The sequence below is a fragment of the Lithobates pipiens genome, unplaced genomic scaffold, assembly GCF_037356315.1.
Source record: "Lithobates pipiens isolate NorthernLeopardFrog02 unplaced genomic scaffold, aLitPip1_a1.2 Scaffold_19, whole genome shotgun sequence".
NCBI lineage: Eukaryota > Metazoa > Chordata > Amphibia > Anura > Ranidae > Lithobates > Lithobates pipiens.
Genome location: NW_027507764.1, coordinates 551,588,628 through 551,611,467, shown reverse-complemented (window position 1 = coordinate 551,611,467; position 22,840 = coordinate 551,588,628). Strand labels below are relative to the sequence as shown.

Sequence of the window (22,840 nt, the reverse complement as noted above, 5' to 3'; positions counted from 1 at the left end):
ATCCCTCTCTGTCCAACTCCATCAAAGTGATGCCTCTCTGTCCAACTCCATCAAAGCGATGCCTCTCTGTCCAACTCCATCAAAGTGATCCCTCTCTGTCCAACTCCGTCAAAGTGATGCCTCTCTGTCCAACTCCATCAAAGCTATCCCTCTCTGTCCAACTCCATCAAAGCGATCCCGCTCTGTCCAACTCCATCAAAGCGATCCCGCTCTGTCCAACTCCATCAAAGCGATCCCGCTCTGTCCAACTCCATCAAAGCGATCCCGCTCTGTCCAACTCCATCAAAGCGATCCCGCTCTGTCCAACTCCATCAAAGCGATCCCGCTCTGTCCAACTCCATCAAAGCGATCCCTCTCTGGTCAACTGCGTTCAAAGTGATCCCTCTCTGGTCAACTGCGTTCAAAGTGATCCCTCTCTGGTCAACTGCGTTCAAAGTGATCCCCCTCTGTCCAACTCCGTCAAAGTGATCCCCCTCTGTCCAACTCCGTCAAAGTGATCCCCCTCTGTCCAACTCCGTCAAAGTGATCCCCCTCTGTCCAACTCCGTCAAAGTGATCCCCCTCTGTCCAACTCCGTCAAAGTGATGCCTTTCTGTCCAACTCCATCAAAGTGATCCCGCTCTGTCCAACTCCGTCAAAGTGATGCCTTTCTGTCCAACTCCATCAAAGTGATGCCTCTCTGTCCAACTCCATCAAAGTGATGCCTCTCTGTCCAACTCCATCAAAGTGATGCCTCTCTGGTCAACTGCGTTCAAAGTGATCCCTCTCTGGCCAACTGCGTCAAAGTGATCCCTCTCTGGCCAACTGCATCAAAGTGATCCCTCTCTGGCCAACTGCATTACAGTGATTCCTCTCTGGCCAACTATGTCTAAATAATCCCTTTCTGGTCCTTTTATTACTCTGTTCTGCAGAGTGTCAAATACTTGATTATAGCATACTTTTGTGGACATATAGTACCAACATGGGGCAAACAGACACAGCTGATGGATAGGTTTGAAGTAACTGGCCCGATTAAAAATTTATAGCAATACGTGTGAACCACAAATCTCCTTTTTCCCCTAAGATTTTCTAGAAATATGTATGGGTGTACAGCAGTGTGCAAAGAGTTGATTCAAACATTTCAGTGTTAACATGTGGTCATATACCTTTAGCATCTGATGTGTTCTAAATATGCAAACCTTTTGGGTTTGAAGGCGAATATCTCACTGAACTCACTTTTTTCCCCTGCAGTTAAGCTGCACAGCTTGGTCAAGGGCTTACCTCCGCACTTCTGGTTGGACAATAAGGGTTCAGCAGCACATTGGCGAGTCAACACTGTGAAATGTAAAGCCTGATTGGCTCCTTTTGCTGCTCCTCCTCCAACCCCTGTGCGGGGGCTGACAAGAGGCGGATATCAAGACATACTGATGTACTTTTACCAACAGTATTTAATATGGATCTAGTGATTTGCTATTGCATACATAACTAGTCTAAATGGTAGTTTTATGTCAATTCAGCGTTAAGGATTGCAACACAATAACAGCGACTCATTAAATAGACCGTTGCAATTTCTCAAATTGTGTCATTAATCTCTATTCTGTCCTCCTAACAAGGATGCTACATGGATTAATAGGCAAACAGTAGAGAGAGGATTGCACATTACAGCAATAAAGAACGATTCTTTCCTTGTACACAAATTATGAATATGACATCTGCACAGCATCTCAGGGCTACAAACTATCCCGGTATTGGGGAATCACTAAAACATGTTTGCTGTTCCTGTCCATGAGTATAGGATTTGTGTATGAATGGAGCCTGCATTCCACAGCTGGTTCTGATGATACAATGTGAAAACATGGAGCGCTTATAAATAAAAAGTGTCTGAAAATGCTTAAAGTGTGTTACTTAAAGGAGAAGTCCAGCCTGAGCTTGTTTGGCTGGGCTTCTCCTATGGGTCACAGGAGTGCAATTCGTTTTGCACTCCTGTGACCCATTTTCTGCAGAGAGCGGTCTGAAGGCCGCTCTCTGCTGACGTCACCAAGATCAGTCCAGGCACCACGTCATTTTGACTTAGGAAGTCTGGATCCACCAGGTGCCTGGACTGATGGCAGTTTTAGCCTCTCAGTGAGCCGCTGAGATGACGACTCCACGCCCCTCCACAGATCAGCGCTCCAGTGAGTGTGTGGAGGGGCAGGAGAGTCATTGATTGACAGGCAGCAGCTCTCCACTCGGGGAGGTGAGAGAACCGAGCCATATGCGATCTTCGGTGGTTCAGTTCTCAATGAAGAGGCGGCAGGGTCCATCTAAGTACGATTATGGGATAAAAAAATCCCAAACTTCTATTTTAAAGCAGAGCTTAACTCAGCAATACTCACCTCTGCTTCAATGGTCCAACACTTGTGAGGTCCCTCCCTGGCATTTTCAAGGTGCCAGTGTTCTTTGACCCTCTTGAATGACTGGCAAGGGATGATGTCACCCCAAAAATGAACTGAACATACAGTTTAACCCCCCTGACGGTATTCCCGGTTGTGGCTCGTGGTGGATTTTCAGCACCAAAAGTGGTAACCCCGAGCCACACTCGGGATCGCATCGCAGGATCCAGGTACAACTTACTTACCTTGTCTCCAGGATCCTGCGATGTCTCCCCGCACTGTGTGCGAGCTGGCCTCTGCTCGATCACAGAGCCAAGCTCCGTTCCCTGCGAGCGTTGCGACGCACGGGGACGGAGAACGGCGCTAAATTCAAAAAGTAAAACACACAATACATATACAGTACACTGTAATCTTACAGATTACATATCAATTTATTTCACCTCCCTTGTGTCCCTAGTGGTCTGTCCTATGCCCTGCATGCAGTTTTATATTATATATACTGTTCTTTCTGCCTGGAAACTGGAGATTGTCCATAGCGACCAAAACCGTCCCTTTACATCAAAAGTGGTTTTAGACCAGCTAGAAAACAGCGATAATAAATTATAATCACTTGCAGAATTGAGCGATAGCGATTAGTGGGAAGATCCGTCATCAAACACTGAAAGTAATGACGGTGACGATTCTGCAACTGAGCAAATTTCAGTGTTTTTGATTTGATTTTCATTATTGAATAATTGTTATTATTATTATTATATTATTGTTTGTTATCATTATTTTATTATAATTTATGATTCAGTTTTTCCAACTTTATCATACCCGGGATGTCTACTAGACTCTTGCTTGGACAGATTTAAGTGAGTTATTCCTAAGAATTACAGGACTACGATATAAAACGCCAAATTTCCATGCAAAATAATTGTACCGCTTTCAGCACCAAAAATCTGAACTAATCGTACCGCCAGGGAGGTTAAATAGGCTCCCATTTCTTTTTTCTACAGAATAGGTTGCCTGCTACTTACGCGTGGTGATCTCTTTGATGCGCTCTGCAGAGTTATGGCAGCCCTGTACAATTTGTCTGGTCCACAGTGAGAGGTCTCTGCTGGTCTCCACTCTAAACAGGTGGGTCTCGATCCCTTGCCTGGAGCCGGTACGTGTTGCAAAGGAAAACTCCGTACCAAACAGAGAAGACCCTTTCCCAGGTCCGGAGTGGACTAGCCTGCAATAGAATAGAGAATTGTGAAGTATTAAATAGAAACAAGGAGGCATGCCTCAAACTATACAATTCATTAATGTTTTATCTACTTATTCATAAAATGCTGAAACAATAGAATTCCTACAGTTACTCACAGAGGACAATGCAGCATTTACAGCAGTCCTCTGAATATTAGTCAAATGTTACACTACAGGACAATAAATTCTTTATTATGGCAATAAATACAGTTGTTAGGTACAAATTGGCCAGAAATAAACCACTTAAGCCCCGGACCGTTTTGCTGGTCAAAGACCAGAGCACTTTTTGCGACGCGGCACTGCGTCGCTCCCAAACAAAATTTAAGTTTTTCCCCCCCCCCCACAAATAGAGCTTTCTTTTGGTGCTATTTGATCACCTCTGCGGTTTTTATTTTTTGCGCTATAAACAAAAAAATAGCAACAATTTTGAAAAAAAAAAATGCATTCGTCTTTGCTTTTTGCTATAAGACCCCTTTCACACTGGGGCGTTTTTCAAGCGCTTTAGCGTTAAAAAAAGCGCCTGTAAAGTGCTTGAAAGAAGCCTCATCTGCAGCCCCAATGTGAAATGTCAGCGCCCGAAAAACCCTCGTAAAGCGCCGCTTAAACTAGCAGCGCTTTACCAGCGTTTTTCGAGCGTTATTGGGGCGCTTTTAACCCCTGCTAGTGGCCAAATAAAGGGTTAAAAGCGCCCACAAAACGCTGCTGCCAATATCGTTTTCAGGCGTTATTCGGGCGTTTTACAAGCGCTTCCCATTGATTTCAATGGGAAGGGGCGTTTTAGGAGCGTTGTATTCACCGCTCCAAAAGCGCTGCAAAGAAGCTGCTTGCAGGACTTTTTTTGACGCTCTGCCAGCGCAGTGCCTCAGTGTGAAAGCACTCGGGCTTTTACATTGGGATTGCAGTTGCAGCTTCTTTCAGGCGCTTTTTTTAACGCTAAAGCGCATGAAAAACGCCTGAAAAACGCCCCAGTGTGAAAGGGGTCTAATAAATATCCCCCAAAAATATATAAAAAAACATTTTTTTCCTCTACGGTTACATTACATATTTTTGGTAAAAAAAAAAAAATTGCAATACGCGTTTATTGATTGGTTTGCATCTACAAAAGAAGGGATATTTTTATGGCATTTTAATTAATATATATTTTTTTTCTTACTAGTAATAATTGCGATCAGCAATTTTTATCATGACTACGACATTATGGCAGACACGTCGGACAATTTTGGTGCGATTTTTGGGACCATTTACATTCATACAGCAATCAGTGCGATTAAAATTGCATTGATTACTGTGTAAATGTGACTGGCATTGAAGGGGTTAACACTAGGAGGCGCTGCAGGGGTTAAGTGTGTCCTGGGAAGTGTTTCTAACTGTAGGGGGATGGGCTAGCTGTGACACATCACTGATCATAGCTCCTGATCACAGGGAGCCATGATCAGTGACACTGTCACTAGGCAGAACAGGGAAATGCTTGTTTACATTAGCGTTCGCGTTCTTCCTCTCCGTGAGATGATCGTGGGTAACGGCGCGGACATCGAGTCCGTGGGACCCACAAGCCCAACTCACGGAGGTCACCGCCGGCACGTGATGGCACAACGGCAAATTTAAAGGGACGTATAGGTACACCCATTTGACCAGCTGTGCCATTCTGCCGATGTACATCGGCGTGCGCCGGTCGGGAATCTGTTAAAAGTTTGATACCTTTCTACACTGACCACACTGATTCCAAAGTTTATGCATTGGAGGAAAATTTGAGTGCAAGCTCCTCTGGGGAAGGATGAATGTGACAGTCGTGTGCTCTTTAAAGCTGTATTTACACATTACAATCTGATTGTACAATCTCTGCATAATAATCTTAGATTTAGCAGAACTACGCAGTGTGATGACCTAAACAATTCACTTTCTTTGAACCCAGTTAATCACCTTGTACTACTGGATTGATGGTTTAAAGCAGACTGGCCAATCAGACTGTACTGTGTGTGGTCAGTTTATGAGAAGGTCACTGTCATAATAAGGAGTATGAGGACTATATCCAAACTACTATTCCCAACAAAGGTTCCTCCAGAGGTTCCTTGATGGTGCACGCATAGTTTCGTGGCCAACAGTCCCTGGCAAAGCCACCTTTATGACTACAGTCATCATTTAGCTGTCTGTAAGGATATCATTCTGAAGACCAATGTAAGGGTGACATTCTTTCATGGGCCACGAATATAAAGGGCATTTCCCAATGGCCACCAAAAGAAAGGCTGTTTCCCACTGGCCACCAAAAGAAAGGGCGTTTCCCACTGGCCCCCAACAGAAAGGCTGTTTCCCACTGGCCACCAACAGAAAGGGCGTTTCCCACTGGCCACCAACAGAAAGGGCGTTTCCCACTGGCCACCAACAGAAAGGGCGTTTCCCACTGGCCACCAACAGAAAGGGCGTTTCCCACTGGCCACCAACAGAAAGGGCGTTTCCCACTGGCCACCAACAGAAAGGGCGTTTCCCACTGGCCACCAACAGAAAGGGCGTTTCCCACTGGCCACCAACAGAAAGGGCGTTTCCCACTGGCCACCAACAGAAAGGGCGTTTCCCACTGGCCACCAACAGAAAGGGCGTTTCCCACTGGCCACCAACAGAAAGGGCGTTTCCCGCTGGCCACCAACAGAAAGGGCGTTTCCCGCTGGCCACCAACAGAAAGGGCGTTTCCCACTGGCCACCAACAGAAAGGGCGTTTCCCACTGGCCGCCAACAGAAAGGGCGTTTCCCACTGGCCACCAACAGAAAGGGCGTTTCCCACTGGCCACCAACAGAAAGGGCGTTTCCCACTGGCCACCAACAGAAAGGGCGTTTCCCACTGGCCGCCAACAGAAAGGGCGTTTCCCACTGGCCACCAACAGAAAGGGCGTTTCCCACTGGCCACCAACAGAAAGGGCGTTTCCCACTGGTCACCAACAGAAAGGGCGTTTCCCACTGGCCACCAACAGAAAGGGCGTTTCCCGCTGGCCCCCAACAGAATGGGCGTTTCCCACTGGCCCCCAACAGAAAGGGCGTTTCCCACTGGCCCCCACCAGAAAGGGCGTTTCCCACTGGCCCCCAACAGAAAGGGCGTTTCCCACTGGCCCCCAACAGAAAGGGCATTTCCCACTGCCCCCCAACAGAAAGGGCGTTTCCCACTGGCCACCAACAGAAAGGGCGTTTCCCACTGGCCACCAATGACACCTTTGAGAAATTCTGGAGGGACGCCACGCTCTAAATGGGCGGAGCAGAGTAACGTCACCACGCATTGCAAAGCCCATCTTGGATTCCTGTGGGAAGTGTGCAATAAAGAGCAAAGTGTGGATGTTCTGCTTTTTATGACATGATTAATTGCAAGTGCATTTTTATCTTTTTAAAATAATTTTTTATGGTTTTACACTATGGAACCCTCTTTCTCATTATATGGATTGCCAGGGATCTGAGTATAACCTTAAGGTACATGGGAACTAATGTGTATAGGTGGAAACCGATTTGTCCATGAGGAGCTTTCTGGGTAACCATTACATTTGAGTGCTTAAGACCTCTTATTTGTAAAAAAAAAAAAGTGAGGTCACACCTCGGGTGGCACGGTGGAGGTTTTGGTGCACTGTATTCGTTTGAACAATCTTTTGTTTCTGTGGACTGCTCATCAAATACGTAAAGGACACTAAGTTTTTTGAAAACTTGATATTTTTAATTTGCCAACTATAATTGCTAATAACACATGGTATATAACACTGTATTACCAAAAGTATTGGGATGCCTGCCTTTACACACATGCACTTTAATGGCATCCCAGTTTTAACCTGTAGGGTTTAATATTGAGTTGACCCACCCTTTGTAGCTATAACAGCTTCAACTCTTCTAGGAAGGCTGTCCACAAGGTTTAGGAGTGTGTCTATGGGAATGTTTGACAATTCTTCCAGAAGAGCATTTGTGAGGTCAGGCACTGATGTTGGACGAGAAGGGCTGGTTCACAGTCTCTGCTCTAATTCATCCCAAAAGTGTTCTATTTGGTTGAGGTCAGGACTCCTCCACCCCAAACTCGCTCATCCATGTCTTTATCGACCTTGCTTTGTGACTGGTGCACAGTCATGTTGGAACAAGAAGGGGAAATCCCCACAAAGTTGGGAGCATGAAATTGTCCAAAATGTCTTGGTATGCCGACGCCTTAAGACTTCCCATCACTGAAACTAAGGGGCCAGGCCCAACCCCTGAAAAACAATCCCACACCATAATCCCCCTTCCACCAAATGATTTGGACCAGTGCACAAAGCAAAGTCCATAAAGACATGAATGAGCGAGTTGGGGGTGGAGGAACTTAATTGACCTGCACAGAGTCCTGACCTCAACCCGAAAGAACATCTTTGGGATGAATTACAGCGGAGACTGCAAGCCATGCCTTCTTGTCTAACATCAGTGACTGACCTCACAAATGTGCTTCCCGGAAGAATGGTCAGACATTCCCATAGACACACTCCTAAACCTTGTGGACAGCCTTCCCAGAAGAGTTGAAGCTGTTATATCTGCAAAGGGTGGGCCAACTCAATATTGAACCCTATGGACTAAGAATGGGATGCCATTAAAGTTCATGGACATGTAAAGGCAGGCTTCCAAATACTTTTGGTAATATAGTGTATGTTAAAGTGGTTGTAAACCCTTACAACACACTTTGACCTACAGGTAAGCCTAAATTAAGGCTTACCTGTAGGTCCAAGAAATATTTCCTAAACCTATATTGCTATAGAGCTGCCGCGAGTGTCGGCTCCCGTGCGCATGCGCAGGAGTGACGTCATCGCGGCTTCGCCGAATGACAGCGGCGGAGCTGCGAGACCCCACCGAGAAGATGGATGCGCCGGACTACAGGGGACAGCGGTGACATCGCTGGCTCCTGTGTCAGGTAAGTGACACATAATGGACTACTATGAGATGCATAGTAGTCCATTATGCTTTACCTTTGCAGGGAATCAAAAAAGGAAGTAAACCCATCAGGATTTACTTCCTCTTTAAAGCATGTCATTATTAATGTTGTTTTTGTGACGTTTTTTGGGGAGATAATTAGAGCGGTTCACTACATTTTCTTCTGATTTTTAACTAATGTAAGCATAGAAACAGAAAAGTGATGGCAGAAAAAAAATAAAAAAATAAAAAAATAAAGAAGAGTACTCCATCGAGTCTGCCCATTTTTTTCTTTTTTATACGTTCACTTTCTTGTCCGAGTATAGATCTATTCTTCCGAATAACCAACAAATTGGTTTTAGCAGGGGTTTCCTTAGGCTAAAAAATTATTTCAAGGCTAAAAAAGGTTGAGAAAGCCGTGTTATATCATCAGATGGGAAAGCGAGGTTTAAAAATCTGTGCTGCACCCAGACTCTTGTGTTAAATCTAAAATGAAATGGTGTTTATCAGGGAGGTGCTCGCTTCCTTTCAAAAATGTTGGCACAGTGCATTAGAACTGTTTCAGTGTGGCATTAAATACACCCTGTGCCTCCTGAACCTGCAATTATACTTTTGTGCTTTCAATAGGAGACGTTCTCCACGATGATCCACCTGACACGTCTTTGTTTCACCGCCAAGAAAATATTACTCATTACAGAAGAGTCTTCTGCTTACATTCGATGCCTTGAAAGAAATGACAGAGGATGGCTAAAGAAAATATTTATTGCCCCCCTTCTTTTTAAGGCTAAAATATAGAGCTTTGGGATATATTGGAAAAGTGACGTTAAGCCAAGACTCGTGTACAAATGAATGCCCACTTCTCATCGCAGTCCGGTCCCTCTTATTTATATTCATAGATGCTGGAGGTCACTTGATGTGAGGTTTTCGAGATTGATAATATGGAGCCAAAACTTAAGCTGGCCATACATGGGGTCAGTTTTTTTGATCATCCAGCAGGCTGATTGAGAAAAACAGAAAGGATTTCCTCATCCATGCAAGCAAAGTGGATGGAAAATTCCTTCCCGCTGTGCTATTGTACCCCCGAAGTAAGGGCTTCTTTGCTGTCAGATTACATTGATCAGTGTTGCAGCCAATTGGCTGCAGTGCTGAACAAACAAAAATATCCAACAAGCCCGTTGGTAAAAGTCGATCATTAGATCAGCTTCTCTTGAATTGGAATGGCCATAAATGGACTGAAACTCGATGAGCCACTGCTGAACCAGCCAAAATGGATTCATCTATGGCTGGCTTTAGAATAACAGCTGAGCAGTGGCGGCTGGTGAAGTTTTTGGATGGGGGGGCGCCAGACCCCACCCATCATGACCATGACGAGAGCATACCAGGCCCTTAGGTCTGGTATGGATTCCAAGGGGAACCCCCTATGCCGAAAAAACGGTGTGGGGGTCCCCCCCAGATCCACACCAGACCCTTATCCGAGCACGCTACCCGGCCGGCCAGGAAAGGGGGTGGGGACGAGCGGGCGGCCCCCCCCTCCTGAGCCGTACCAGGCCGCGTGCCCTCAACATGGGGTGTGCCTTGGGGAAGGGGGGGCCGCGCGCCCCCCCCCCAACCCCGAAGCACCTTGTCCCCATGTTGATGAGGACAAGGGCCTCTTCCCGACAACCCTGGCCGTTGGTTGTCGGGGTCTGCGGGCGGGGGGCTTATCGGAATCCGGGAGCCCCCTTTAATAAGGGGGCCCCGGATACCGGCCCCCCACCCTATGTGAATGAGTATGGGGTACAATGTACCCCTACCCATTCACCTGTGAAAAAAAGTACAAAAAAAACACAACACAGGGTTAAAATATTTTTTAGCACAGCTCCGGGGGTCTTCCGTCTTCGGGGGTCTTCTCGCCGGACTCCTCCGCTATCTTCTTGTAGCTCTTTTGCTAGCGGAGGAGCCCGGCTTTCTTCCTTGCCGCCGGCCTCTTCTTCCGACTTCGGGGGTCTTGTCCCCCTCTTCGGTTCTTCTGCCGGGCCACAGCGCCTTCTTATAGCTCTTTTACAGGCGGTGGCCCGGTCTTCTGTCGTCGTCGCCGCCGCCACCGCCCGTTCTTCTTCTTCTTCTTCTTCTCCAGGAGATGTTGACAGTCCCAGCATCCTCCGGGACTGTGACATCGTAAGGGGCGGGGTCACCATGTGACATCAACCCATGTGACCAGCCCATGTGACATCAACCCATGTGACACCGCCCCATTGTCCCTATATAAGTGGCAGCGCAGCGCGTCCCTGGCATTCCGGCCGGAGAGAGCGTCGAGTCAACATCTCCTGGAGAAGAAGAAGAAGAAGAACGGGCGACGGCGGCGACAGAAGACCGGGCCACCGCCTGTAAAAGAGCTATAAGAAGGCGCGGTGGCCAGGCAGAAGAATCGAAGAGGGGGACAAGACCCCCGAAGTCGGAAGAAGAGGCCGGCGGCGAGGAAGAAAGCCGGGCTCCTCCGCTATCTTCTTGTAGCTCTTTTGCTAGCGGAGGAGTCCGGCGAGAAGACCCCCGGCTGTGCAATAAAATATTTTAACCCTGTGTTGTGTTTTTTTTGTACTTTTTTTCACAGGTGAATGGGTAGGGGTACATTGTACCCCATACTCATTCACATAGGGTGGGGGGCCGGTATCCGGGGCCCCCTTATTAAAGGGGGCTCCCGGATTCCGATAAGCCCCCCGCCCGCAGACCTCGACAACCAATGGCCAGGGTTGTCGGGAAGAGGCCCTTGTCCTCATCAACATGGGGACAAGGTGCTTTGGGGTGGGGGGGGGGGTGCACGCCCCCCTCCCCCAAGGCACCCCCCCATGTTGAGGGCACGCGACCTGGTACGGCTCAGGAGGGGCGCCCGCTCGTCCCCACCCCCTTTCCTGGCCGGCCGGGTAGCGTGCTTGGATAAGGGTCTGGTGTGGATCTGGGGGGGACCCCCACGCTGTTTTTTCGGCGTAGGGGGTTCCCCTTGGAATCCATACCAGACCTAAGGGCCTGGTATGCTCTCGGAGGGGGAACCCACGTCAAATTTTTTTTCAGAAATTTGGCGTGGAGTTCCCCCTTCAGAGCTCATTCTCTGATTGGCCACGGCAAAAGTCGCCTGGCCTGGGGAAACCTTTCTGGCTGTGAAAGCTTTTTTTCCATTCATTCAGCTAAATGCATGAACATTCTCAACAAAGTAGAAACTAGAAAGCCTTTATGCGGTGACTCACCTCCTGCCTCACTGTCTTGCAGCTCCGCTCGGGCTGAGGAACGGAGCTGCCGACGTCACTTCCGGGTTTCGTGAAGCAGCCGAAAGCCGGAAGTGACCTGCCTGTCTAAGAATGACAATGCTCTCGCCCGTAGAATCACAGTGATTTTACGGGCGGAAGCTAGTCGGCGTTCTGCAGTGCGTCGCAAGGCGGGTTTTTAACCCGCAAATGAAGCGCCATGGATGCAATCTTGTGATTGCATCAACGTGGCGCTTCTCATAGTGCACTGTGACCGGCGCCACAGTACACTATGTTAAATTGTTAAATTAAATTTTTTTTTTTTAAATGTCTTAAAGGGCCCGTTTTTTTTTAACTTTTTTTTTTTTTTTTTTGCTTTTTTTTTTTTTACACCTAGGGGGAGGAGGGGCGGCGCCCAGGCGCCCCCTATGGGCGGGCCACCACTGCAGCTGAGCAAGCATGTGGAAATGTAAGGAAGTCTTAGCCAAGGAGCTGAACTTTTGTGACAATTATTAGAGGCAAGGAAGCTAATTGAATCAATAGCAAAACGACTTCAACATTATAAAACAGGGGTCTCCAAACTGCGGGCTGCAGGTCAGATGTGGCCATTTGCTTGCCTATCTCTGGCCCTTGGAGCACTATTCCTCCCACTGATCCCAACAATGGGGTACTATTTCTTCTACTGACACCAAAGACCGGCACTGTTCTTCCCACTGACACCCAATGGGGTACAATTCCTCCCACTAACACCAATTATGGGGTATTATTCCTCCCACTAACACCAATTATGGGGTATTATTCCTCCCACTAACACCAGAAATGGGACACTATTCCTCACACTGACACCAAAGACGGGGCACTATTCCTCCCACTGACACCAACAATGGGGTAATATTTCTCCCACTGACACCAGTGATGGTTTAATATTCCTCCCACTAACACCAGCAATGGGGCACTATTCCTCCCACTGACATCAAAGACGGGGCACTATTCATCCCATTGACACATCAATGGGGTACTATTTCTCCCACACCAATGATGTATTTTTTTTACTCCCACTGATCACCAAGCCTATGGCATTTTCTACTCAAACTAGCTTTAGTCTAGCCCCTCTAAAGTCTGAAGGGCAGTGAACTCACCCACTGTTTCAAAAGTGTGGAGACAACTTTTATAGAACAAGTCCAATTGAATGTGGCTACCATGACTTGGATTAGTGAGAACCTTCACAGACATGAAGGTACACCTGGAAATAACTGCTAACTAAAAGAACCACCTGGGACATACCTGGTAGCTATGAGGGGGTAGGTGTGCACAGGACTGTACCAGGCCTCCTTCATACGAGGCATACTGTCATACATCAGTAGGTCCTTTTCTGTGACAACCAGTAAAACTTGCTTCCACTGCTTCTCATTCTCTCCCGGGACCTGAAAAAATAAAATATGAATATAAATTTTGCTGTAAGAAATTACTTCTGTGTTTTCTGTGTTAATTTCTCCACATGATAAGCAGGAACACAGATCTCTGTGTTCTCCCAGTCAGACCATCCCCCACACAGTTAGAAAGCACTCCCTAGGGACACACTTAACCCTTTGATCGCCCCTGATGTTAACCACTTCCCTGCCAGTGTCATTAGTACAGTGGCAGTGCATATTTTTAGCACTGATCACTGTATTATTGTCACTGGTCCCCAAAAAAGGTGTTAAAAGTGTTAGTTCGGAGTCCGTTTTGTCTGCCGCAAAGTTGCAGTCCAACTAAAAATCGCTGATCGCCACCATTACTAGAAGAAAAAAAAAATCCATAAAAAGATCTCATCATTTGAGCAAACAAATCAATATACACTTATTGGGATTTTTTTTTTACCAAAAATACGTAGCAGAATACACATTGGCCTAAACTGATGAAGAAACTATATTTTTTTTCAATTTTGTTTAGTGGATATGTATTATAGCAGAAATTAAAAAAATATTAGTTTTTTTCAAAATTGTTTTTTTTTTTTTTGTTTATAGCGCAAAAAAATAAAAAATGCAGAGGTGATTAAATACCACCAAAAGAAAGCTCTATTTGTGGGAAAAAAAGGACATCGGTTTTATTTGGGTACAGCGTTGCATGTTTTCAGTTAAAGTAACGCAGTGCTGTATCGCAAAAAATGGCCTGGTCATGAAGGGGGATAAATACTTCCGGGGCTGAAGTGGTTAATGTTGAAGTTAGAAGCCGATTGGCTACCATGCACAGCTGCACCAGATTTTGCACTCTCCATTTTTTTGTAAACCAACCCCTTTGTGCTTTAGCAAGCTAAATATCTAGTTAAAGTGGTGTTGCCACCAAAAAAGAAATAGTTTCAAATTCTTTAAAAAAAAAAATAATGGGAAAAAAACATTTTTTTACTTACCAAAAAATAAAAAATAGTTTAAAATTCTTAAAAAAAATAAAATAATTTTTTTTTACTCGCCTCTAAATGCCTGTTGCTAGGGGGTCCCTCGTAGTCTGCCTTCTTCATTGCCCGGGCTGGTGACATCACTTCCCCTCGTGCTGCACAGTCATCTGGGACCTGTCACGTGTCCGAGATGACTGTACGGCGCATCACGGCGCCCTGCACCGCTCACGCATGCGCAGTGGGTGTCCGGCTGTGAAGCCACAGCCGGGTGCCCACAGTAAGAATGACGGTGCTGCGAGCGGAGCGGGGAACGAGGGGGGGCTTTGTGTCCCCGCATCACTGGACCCCGGGACAGGTAAGTGTCCGATTATTAAAAGTCAGCAGCTGCAGTATTTGTAGCTGCTGACTCTTAATTTTTTTTTTTTTTTTTTTTTAGGGGGCAGCCCACTTTAACAGTTTAGTTCTGCTTTAAATGCACATTATCTCAATAGATGGGTTTGGGCAAAGCGCAGGTTCGCTTTAAGTTCTGATTTAAAAAAAAAAAAAAAAAAAAAAACACGCATACATACATACTCATCACTGAGAAACTGCAGTCCACATTATGTTCCGATGTCACCAAGAGCTCCGCTGATCCTGCTCTTCTGTACCGGGGTTTGAATGTAAACCCTGCTTGCAGGCATGTACTGAATTGCTCACAGTAATGTGGAACAGGCCTCGGCCTTCTGGTTCTCATAGTAATTTACAGTGCGGGTACACACTACTGTCATTACCCACACAGAGAACCTGCCAAACTTCTCCCACATAGCAAGAAGAACATCATGCAACCAGCGCACAGGCCACTGCGGCCTCACCATGCTGAATCATACACAGAGGATCTACTGTTCAGCCTTCCCAAACCGCAAGCTGCATAGTGCTGTAACCACAGGCCCGAAATAAATGGACCAGAGCTTATGTGAAAGTATATGGCTAAAATAGATTGGGTTTTCTTTTTTTTTTTTATATTTCTGGGTCCACGTTATTTCATCTGTTGGTAGTAACAAGGTAGTCTGGACCTATTTATAATTGTCTGTAAAAAAAAATAATAATAATAATAGTCATAAAGTGGACCCTTACTCAAATATTACCATGCAAGGATGACATGCTGCCTCTTATGCCACGTACACACGACCAAACTTTTCGAGGGACTAGGTCCGACGGACTGTCGGCGGAGTTCTGATGGACTTTCCGAATGAACGGACCTGGCCATACACAATCACACCTAAGTCCGACGGATTCGAACGTGATGATGTACGACCGGACTAGAATAAGGAAGTTCATAGCCAGTAGCCAATAGCTGCCCTAGCGTCGGTTTTTGTCCGTCAGACTAGCACACACACAAACAGAATTCTCGGTAGGAACTGGGTCCGGCGGAGTTCCGGTGGAAAAATTTAAAACATGTTCTATTTATAAAGTCCGCCAGATTTTTGGCAAGCAAAGGTCCGATGGAGCCCACACAAGATCGAATTGTCCGACGGACTCATTCCGTCGGACCTTTGCTGTTAAAAAGTCCGGTCGTGTGTACGTGGCATTACTCACCCTAATGCCCTATACACACGATAGGATTTTCCGACAACAAAAACGTGGATTTTTTTTTCCGCCGGATGTTGGCTCAAACTTGTCTTGCATACACACGGTCACACAAATATTGTTGGAAATTCTTTACGTCGAGAACGCCGTGACGTACAACACGTACGACCGAAAAAATGAAGTTCAATAGCCAGTGCGGCGAATTCTGCTCGATTCCGAGCATGCGTGGACTTTTGTGCGTCGGAATTGTGTACACACGCTCGGAATTTCCGACAACAAAAATTTGAGAACCTGCTCGCAAACATTTGCTGGTGGAAATTTCGACAACGAATGTTTTATGGAGCATACACACGGTCAGACTTTCCGACAACAAGCTCCAACAATATCCAACATTTGTTGACGGAAAATTCTATTGTGTGTACAGGGCAGTGTTTCTCAACACCAGTCCTCGAGGCGCCCCAACAGGTCATGTTTTTAGGCCTTCCATTATTTTGCACAGGTGATTTGATCAGTTTCACTGCCTTAGTAATTACCCCAGCTGTTTCATCCGAGGGAAATCCTGAAAACATGACCTGTTGGGGCACCTTGAGGACTGGAGTTGAGAAACACTGGTACAGGGCATAATACTGGTCACATGAACGAAAGTTTAGGTATCTGGTCAGAGGATCAGTACTAAAGGGAGGATCTACTAGGAGCTATTTAGGCTGCTCCGGAAGTAAAGCTGAAGGCATCAATGAAGACATTAGTAGTAGAATTGTTAAGACCAGAATGGCTTTTGCCCATTGTGATAGTCCGGAACCCTGCCATTATGTAACTGGCCATAAAAATGACACCAGATTCTCAAAGCTGCAGTTTGAGAAGCTCTGGCAGGTTTATTGTGAACAGAGAAAGTGTTGTAGGGTTTCTCTGGATTTGGTATTTTTGGATCAGGGCTGGGAGCTTAACCACTTCAATACCGGGCACTTAAACACCTTCCTGCCCAGACCAATTTTGAGCTTTCAGTGCTGTCGCATTTTGAATGACAATTGCGCGGTAATGCTACACTGTACCCAAATTAAATTTTTATCATTTTTTTCCCACAAATAGAGCTTTATTTTGGTGGTATTTGATCACCTCTACGGTTTTTATTTTTTGCTTAACAAATAAAAAAATACCGAAAATTTTGAAAAAAATATGTTTTTTTTGTTTCAGTTTCAAAACTTTGTAAATAAGTTTTCTCCTTCACTGATGGGGCTACACTGATGGGCACTGATAAGGCGGCACTGATGGGCACCGATGAGGTGGCACTGAGATGGCATTGATGGACACTGATATGTGGCACTTATAGGCGGCACTTATAGGCGGCACTGATGGGCAACACGGATGGGCACTGATAGGTAGCACAAATTGGCACTGATAGCTGGCACAGATTGGCATGGATAGGCAGTACGGGTGGGCATGGATAGGCGGCACTGATGGGCATGGATAGGTGGCACAGATGGGCATGGATGGACACTGATAGGCGGCACAGATGGGCACTGATAGGCGGCACAGATGGGCACTGATAGGCGGCACAGATGGGCACTGATAGGCGGCACAGATGGGCACTGATAGGCGGCACAGATGGGCACTGATAGGCGGCACAGATGGGCACTGATAGGCGGCATTGTATTGTTTTATACTGTACTAATGGGTGCCAAACAATAATGCATGCCAGTGATGCCCATTGTGGGCACTGATTGGCATGCATTGTGGGCACTGATTGGCATCCATTGTGGGCACTGACTGGAATCCCTGGTGGTCTAGGGTGGCATACCTTGTGCTGGGCATCCCTGGTGGTCTGGTGGCGTCCTTGGTGGTCCAGTGTGGCATCCTCAGGGGAGGGGGGGCTGCGCTGATAACCGATCAGCACAGACCCTCCCTGTCAGAGGAGCAGCCGATCGGCTCTCCTCTACTCACGTCTGACAGACGCGAGTGAGGAAAAGCCAATCACCGGCTTTTCCCATTTACACTGTGATCAACCGTGATTGGACACGGCTGATCACGTGGTAAAGAGTCTCCATTGGAGACTCTTTACCGAGATCGTAGTTGCAGGGTGTCAGACTGACACCCCGCAACAACGATCTCCGCGATGCGCTCCCCCGGGGGCAAGCAGCGGCTCAAAATCCTGATCACGTCTGGTCAGGATTTTGAAACCACTATGCCGCCGTGCTTTTGTTATAGGGCGGGTGGCAAGTGGTTAAAGGTTTCGAAAGAGTATTGGGTGGGACAGAACCTTTAGTCCAGGTTTTTCTTGACTCTTGCAGCCTGTGTGAGTGCACAGGGGTGCTGGGTCTTTATAAGGCAGCTCTGAGCATAGCTCATAGGAGGGGAAGTTGGAGTTGTTGCAGCCTGGAGGGAGGTTTGCTCCTGCCTGGAGACCAAGTCAACATCCTCAAGGCAGCACTCCATGTGGGAAAGGTTCCAGGCCATTGGACCAAAATAGTTGGACTGGTTGAGAGAGTCTGGGAGACTGGAGCTGAGGCAACGGGAGCAGTGTTTGCTGTCATGTCAGTGATAACCCCCCCCCCAGTTAGAATCACTCCCTATCCCTAGGACACACTGAACCCCTTTGATCGCCCCCTAGTGTTTAACTCCTTCCCTGCCAGTGTCATTTACACAGTAATCAGTGCATTTTTATAGCACTGATCGCTCTATAAATGCCAATGGCCCCAAAAATGTGTCAAAAGCGTCTGAGGTGTCCGCCATGATGTCACAGTCATGATAAAAAATGTAATAATAAAAATGCCATAAAAAACTCTCCCCTATAATATGTATTTCTGTTATGAACTGCATTAATGTATGTCCATTGATTTGTTTGCACAAAAGATTTTTTGATTATCAATATAAATATACTAATCTTTTTGATTAGATCTGTACTTGAATTCATTTTATGACTTTAGTCGTTTATTCTTACTAATCATGGACTACCCCTAGGGGTTAATGACCTCAAATTAAATCCAAATCAATCTTATTCACATTCGATTTCCTCAATGACATGCTTCATTTAAAGTCCCACCCTTCTTCTTCCAATTATTCATATGATAGACCGGGATGGAGGCATGCCATTGATACATCAGACTGCGACAGGTCACTTTCTAAATTGAGGAAAAAATTTGTTTTTTTATATATATTTTTTTTTGGGGATATTATAGCAAAATGTAAAAAAATATTGCTTTCTTTTCAAAATTGTCGCTCTTTTTTTGTTTATAGCGCAAAAAATAAAAACCGCAGAGGTGATCAAATACCACCAAAAGAAAGCTGTATGTGTGGGAAAAAAAAGGACGTCAATTTTGTTTGGGAGCCACGTCGCACGACCGCGCAATTGTCAGTTAAAGCGACGCAGTGCATAATCGCAAAAAGTGCTGTGGTCAAGAAGGGGGTAAAATCTTCCGGGGCTGAAGCGGTTAAAGGGGGGTGATTCTGTATTAATGACCTGATAAGGATCAGACTGGTAAAGTCTCTGGTTTTCAGCGTCCCATCTACTATTTAAAAGGCAACTTGCAGGCCTGTATTCTCCTGTGACGTCAGCCCTGCTACTACCATTGCACCAATTTTACAGCTATAACCAGCAGGCAGGTACTAATTATATTTGTTTTATTACACATGTAAGTGAGAGTAATTGCATACTTTGGGAAGAAAAGAGACAAATCATGCGTATTATCGGTGTAGAGCGTCTGTACAGCGGAGGGAAAGTATTTGCAGGTATTCACACGCTGGGCACAGTTCCCCCTTTTAAAAAAAAGGGGGGGGGGGGAGAGTTTAGTTCTCGGATTATAATTTAAGCTGTGATTATATATTATTCTGCAGTCGCATGGCTGGAGCTGAATGGGTTGCCTTGGAAAAAGGCGAAAACAACAACGAGCAAAACGCTGAAATAAATTCCTACATGGTCAGATGGGCACTTGTATGCTGGGTTATTGCTGTGATCGGCAGGAGGGGAGGATGAGGTCACCGTTATTATGAAACTCCTTAGGAAGTGGCTGGATTAAAAAGTACTATAAATTCACCCTAAAGGAAACCCGTGTGGATTCTACCACTGCTGAATTCCGAAAAAGAAGATTTTTTTACCTGTAAAATCCATATCTTGGGGGACAGTACGCAACACAAGTTGCCTATTCATACACCCTGGGTTATGGGCTGGAGGAGAGGTGTAGGGCGGGCATAGTAGCTGCACCAGCTCTACACTTGAAGGGGCTGAGTCCAGTCTGAGCTTCTGGTGATTGGACACTGGCAAGCTTTTGAGGACACCCCAATAGGCGATACATAATAGACACCCCCCCACCTATATTATAGGCACCCCCCCCCCCCATAACCCTACCCCACTCTTAGATCCTTCGTTTTGTAGCAAGCAATGTAGGGTAACCAAGATAGACGCAATGGTGGCCTGTATCCTGTTCAGATCTCCAAGATGTGGTGGAATTTACAGGCAAGTCAAAGAGTACGACTCTTGCTTCTACTATTTAAATACATCTTTGGTAATGCGCAAGGTCGATGCGCCCGTCCCTGTTTTTCTATATGTTTCAGCTTTAAGGACACCCATCGTTCTGAGGAGGGCAGCAAGACCTTTGACTTTCCATATTTTGACCAAAGGGTTGGCTACACCACGTACATATGGACTAAGTTCCTGAGCACAGGAGATTGTTTTGTGTTAAGTCAAAATTCCAGGAATTCAGCAACTTTGCAAAAAGTGAAGGCACTCTATCAGTTAAGTCCAAGGAGGTGCCTGCCACCTCCTAGGCTTATTTCTATTATATCGGACAGGTTTATTGTGCTCCGGAAGCTGGAGCTCCCACTGGACTCAGCCCCTTCAAGTGTAGAGCTGGTGCAGCTACTATGCCCGTGCCACACCTCTCCTCCTGCCCAATCATAAAAGCCTTTGTATTGTGTAACTCATTTAAAAAAAAAACGATTATTTTTTTAAATTTTCGGTCTTTAAATAATCAAGTGGTGATTAACCGCTTGCTGACCAGCCGCCGTCTTTTTACTGCGGCAGGTCGGCACGATCCCGCGAATCGTTGTAGCTATACATCGGCAGGCAGGATCAGGATAGCAGGAGCGCACACGCCCGCTGCACTACAGGGGTGCCGATGCTCGTGGCTGACAGTCGCGGGCACAAGAGGCAGAACATTTGTGTAAACACACAAATCCCTGTTCTGTTCTGTAAGGAGTGACAGATCGTGTGTTCCTAATAGCTAGGAACCACGATCCGTCACTTCCTCTAGCCTCCCCCTACAGTTAGAAACACATCTAGGAAACACAGTTAACCCCTTGATCACCCCCTAGTGTTAACCCCTTCCCTGCCAGTAAAATTTTTACAGTGATCAATGCATTTTTATAGCAATGATCGCTGTATAAATGCCAATGGTCCCAAAAATGTGTCAAAAGTGTCCGATATGTCCGCCATAATGTTGCAGTCGTAAAAAAAAAAAATTGCAGATCGCCGCCATTACTAGTAAAAAAAAAAATAATAATAATAAAAATGCTATAAATCTATCCCCTATTTTGTAGCCACTATAGCTTTTGCGTAAAGCAATCAATATACGCTTATTGCATTTTTTTTTTTAACAAAAATATGTAGAAGAATACACATTGGCCTAAACTGAGAATTTTTATTTATTTTTTAAAGCAAAGGGGGGGAGGGGGGGATATTTATTATAGCAAAATGTACAAAATATTGAGTTTTTTTTCAAAATTGACGCTCTTTTTTTGTTTATAGCGCAAAAAATAAAAAAAACGCAGAGGCAATCAAATACCACCAAAAGAAAGCTCTATTTGTTTGGGTGCAGCGTCGCATGCCCACGCAATTGTCAGTTAAAGCAACGCAGTGCCGAATCGCAAAAAACGACCCTGTCATTCAGCAGCCAAATATTTCAGGGCTGAAATGGTTAAATACCACCAAAGGAAAGTTAAATTTGTGTGAAAAAAAATTATAAAAATTTTGTTGGAGTACAACATAACATGACCACGCAATTGTCATTCAAATTGCGACAGCTCTGAAAGCTGAAAATTGGCTTGGGCAGGAAGGGGGTATAAGTGCCCAGTAAGCAAGTGCCAACACATCTGTGGAATGTGGGCGGAAACCCATGCAAGAACTTGTAAACTCCATGCAGATAATGTCCCGACTAGGATTGGACCAGGGAACCCAGTACCGCAAGGCAGAAGTTCTAAGCCACTGTGACTTTAGTTTAGATCTTTAAAAAACAATCATGAATTGTAAAAAACGAAAAACAAAAACAAAACGTCAAATGTTACACAATAATGAAGATACGTCATGCGTTCCGGTTTAGTGAGTTGACCCCAGTTAGACGCACACAACTGTTTTTACAAGTATGACATATCACTCATTGTTTTTCAATCTGGATTAAAAAAAATGCTGGCTTTGGCCCAATTTCTTTAAATATTTGAAGTCCCTTAGCAACTGGACACCATGAAAAACGAGGCCTGTCATTGAAGAGGGGAACACACTGAAGCTTGCAGACCCTGGGATCCAGAGTCATAACTTTTCATAGGTCAGGATTCTTTTTTAGAATGTGGAATATTCTTTCAGCCGTGGTTATATATTCTACAGAAGAGCGGTGGGCCGGTGTTTCCTCTGGGTGGCTGACGTATACATTGGACATCCAGAACAATTCCTTTTACCTCTATTAATAAAACAGCAGCAAAAACTGCTTTCGTTTACATAACCGATGGCTGACCAGGCCTTCTCTGGAACTTTTTGTTTACAAGTTTAAATCAGTATTTTTTGCTAGAAAATTACTTAGAACCCCCCAAATACATACATACATATACATTATATATATATTTTTTTTTTGTTTGTTTTTTGCAGAGACCCTAGGGCAGCCTCTCTCAACCTTTTCAACACAGAGGAACCCTTGAAATAGTTCTCCGGACTTGGGGAACCACTGCTAAAAATGAGAAATCTACAACTCATGATACATTAGTGTGATGGTCAGTGGGAAGAATGGTCCTTACATTTGTGGTCATTGGGAAGAATGACCTCCTTACAGATAGCTAAAAAGATCAATGGTGTAGATGGGAACTTATCTGAGAGGCAGAAATTGCCCAATCCTGAAGGAACCCCTAGCAACCTCTGGAGGAACCCTGGTTGAGAATAACTGCCCTAGAGAATAAAATGGCGATTGTTGCAATATTTTATGTCACACTATATTTATGTAGCGGTCTATCAAA

At 45.5% G+C, this 22,840-nt stretch overlaps 1 protein-coding gene across 2 annotated transcripts in view; it reads right to left on the bottom strand.

The window, feature by feature from the left end:
* SNTB1 (syntrophin beta 1) overlaps positions 1-22,840 on the bottom strand; it is a 237,519-nt gene that overhangs the window by 16,103 nt on the left and 198,576 nt on the right. For both annotated transcript variants that reach the window (XR_013277708.1, XM_077493278.1), the window contains exons 4-5: positions 12,976-13,115; positions 3,370-3,566 (exon numbers count right to left, since the gene is read on the bottom strand). Coding sequence is in view for 1 of the 2 variants with exons in the window: in XM_077493278.1 (XP_077349404.1) it covers positions 3,370-3,566; positions 12,976-13,115 (337 nt within the window). In the remaining variant the exon portion in view is untranslated. The remainder of the gene's footprint in view (positions 1-3,369; positions 3,567-12,975; positions 13,116-22,840) is intronic.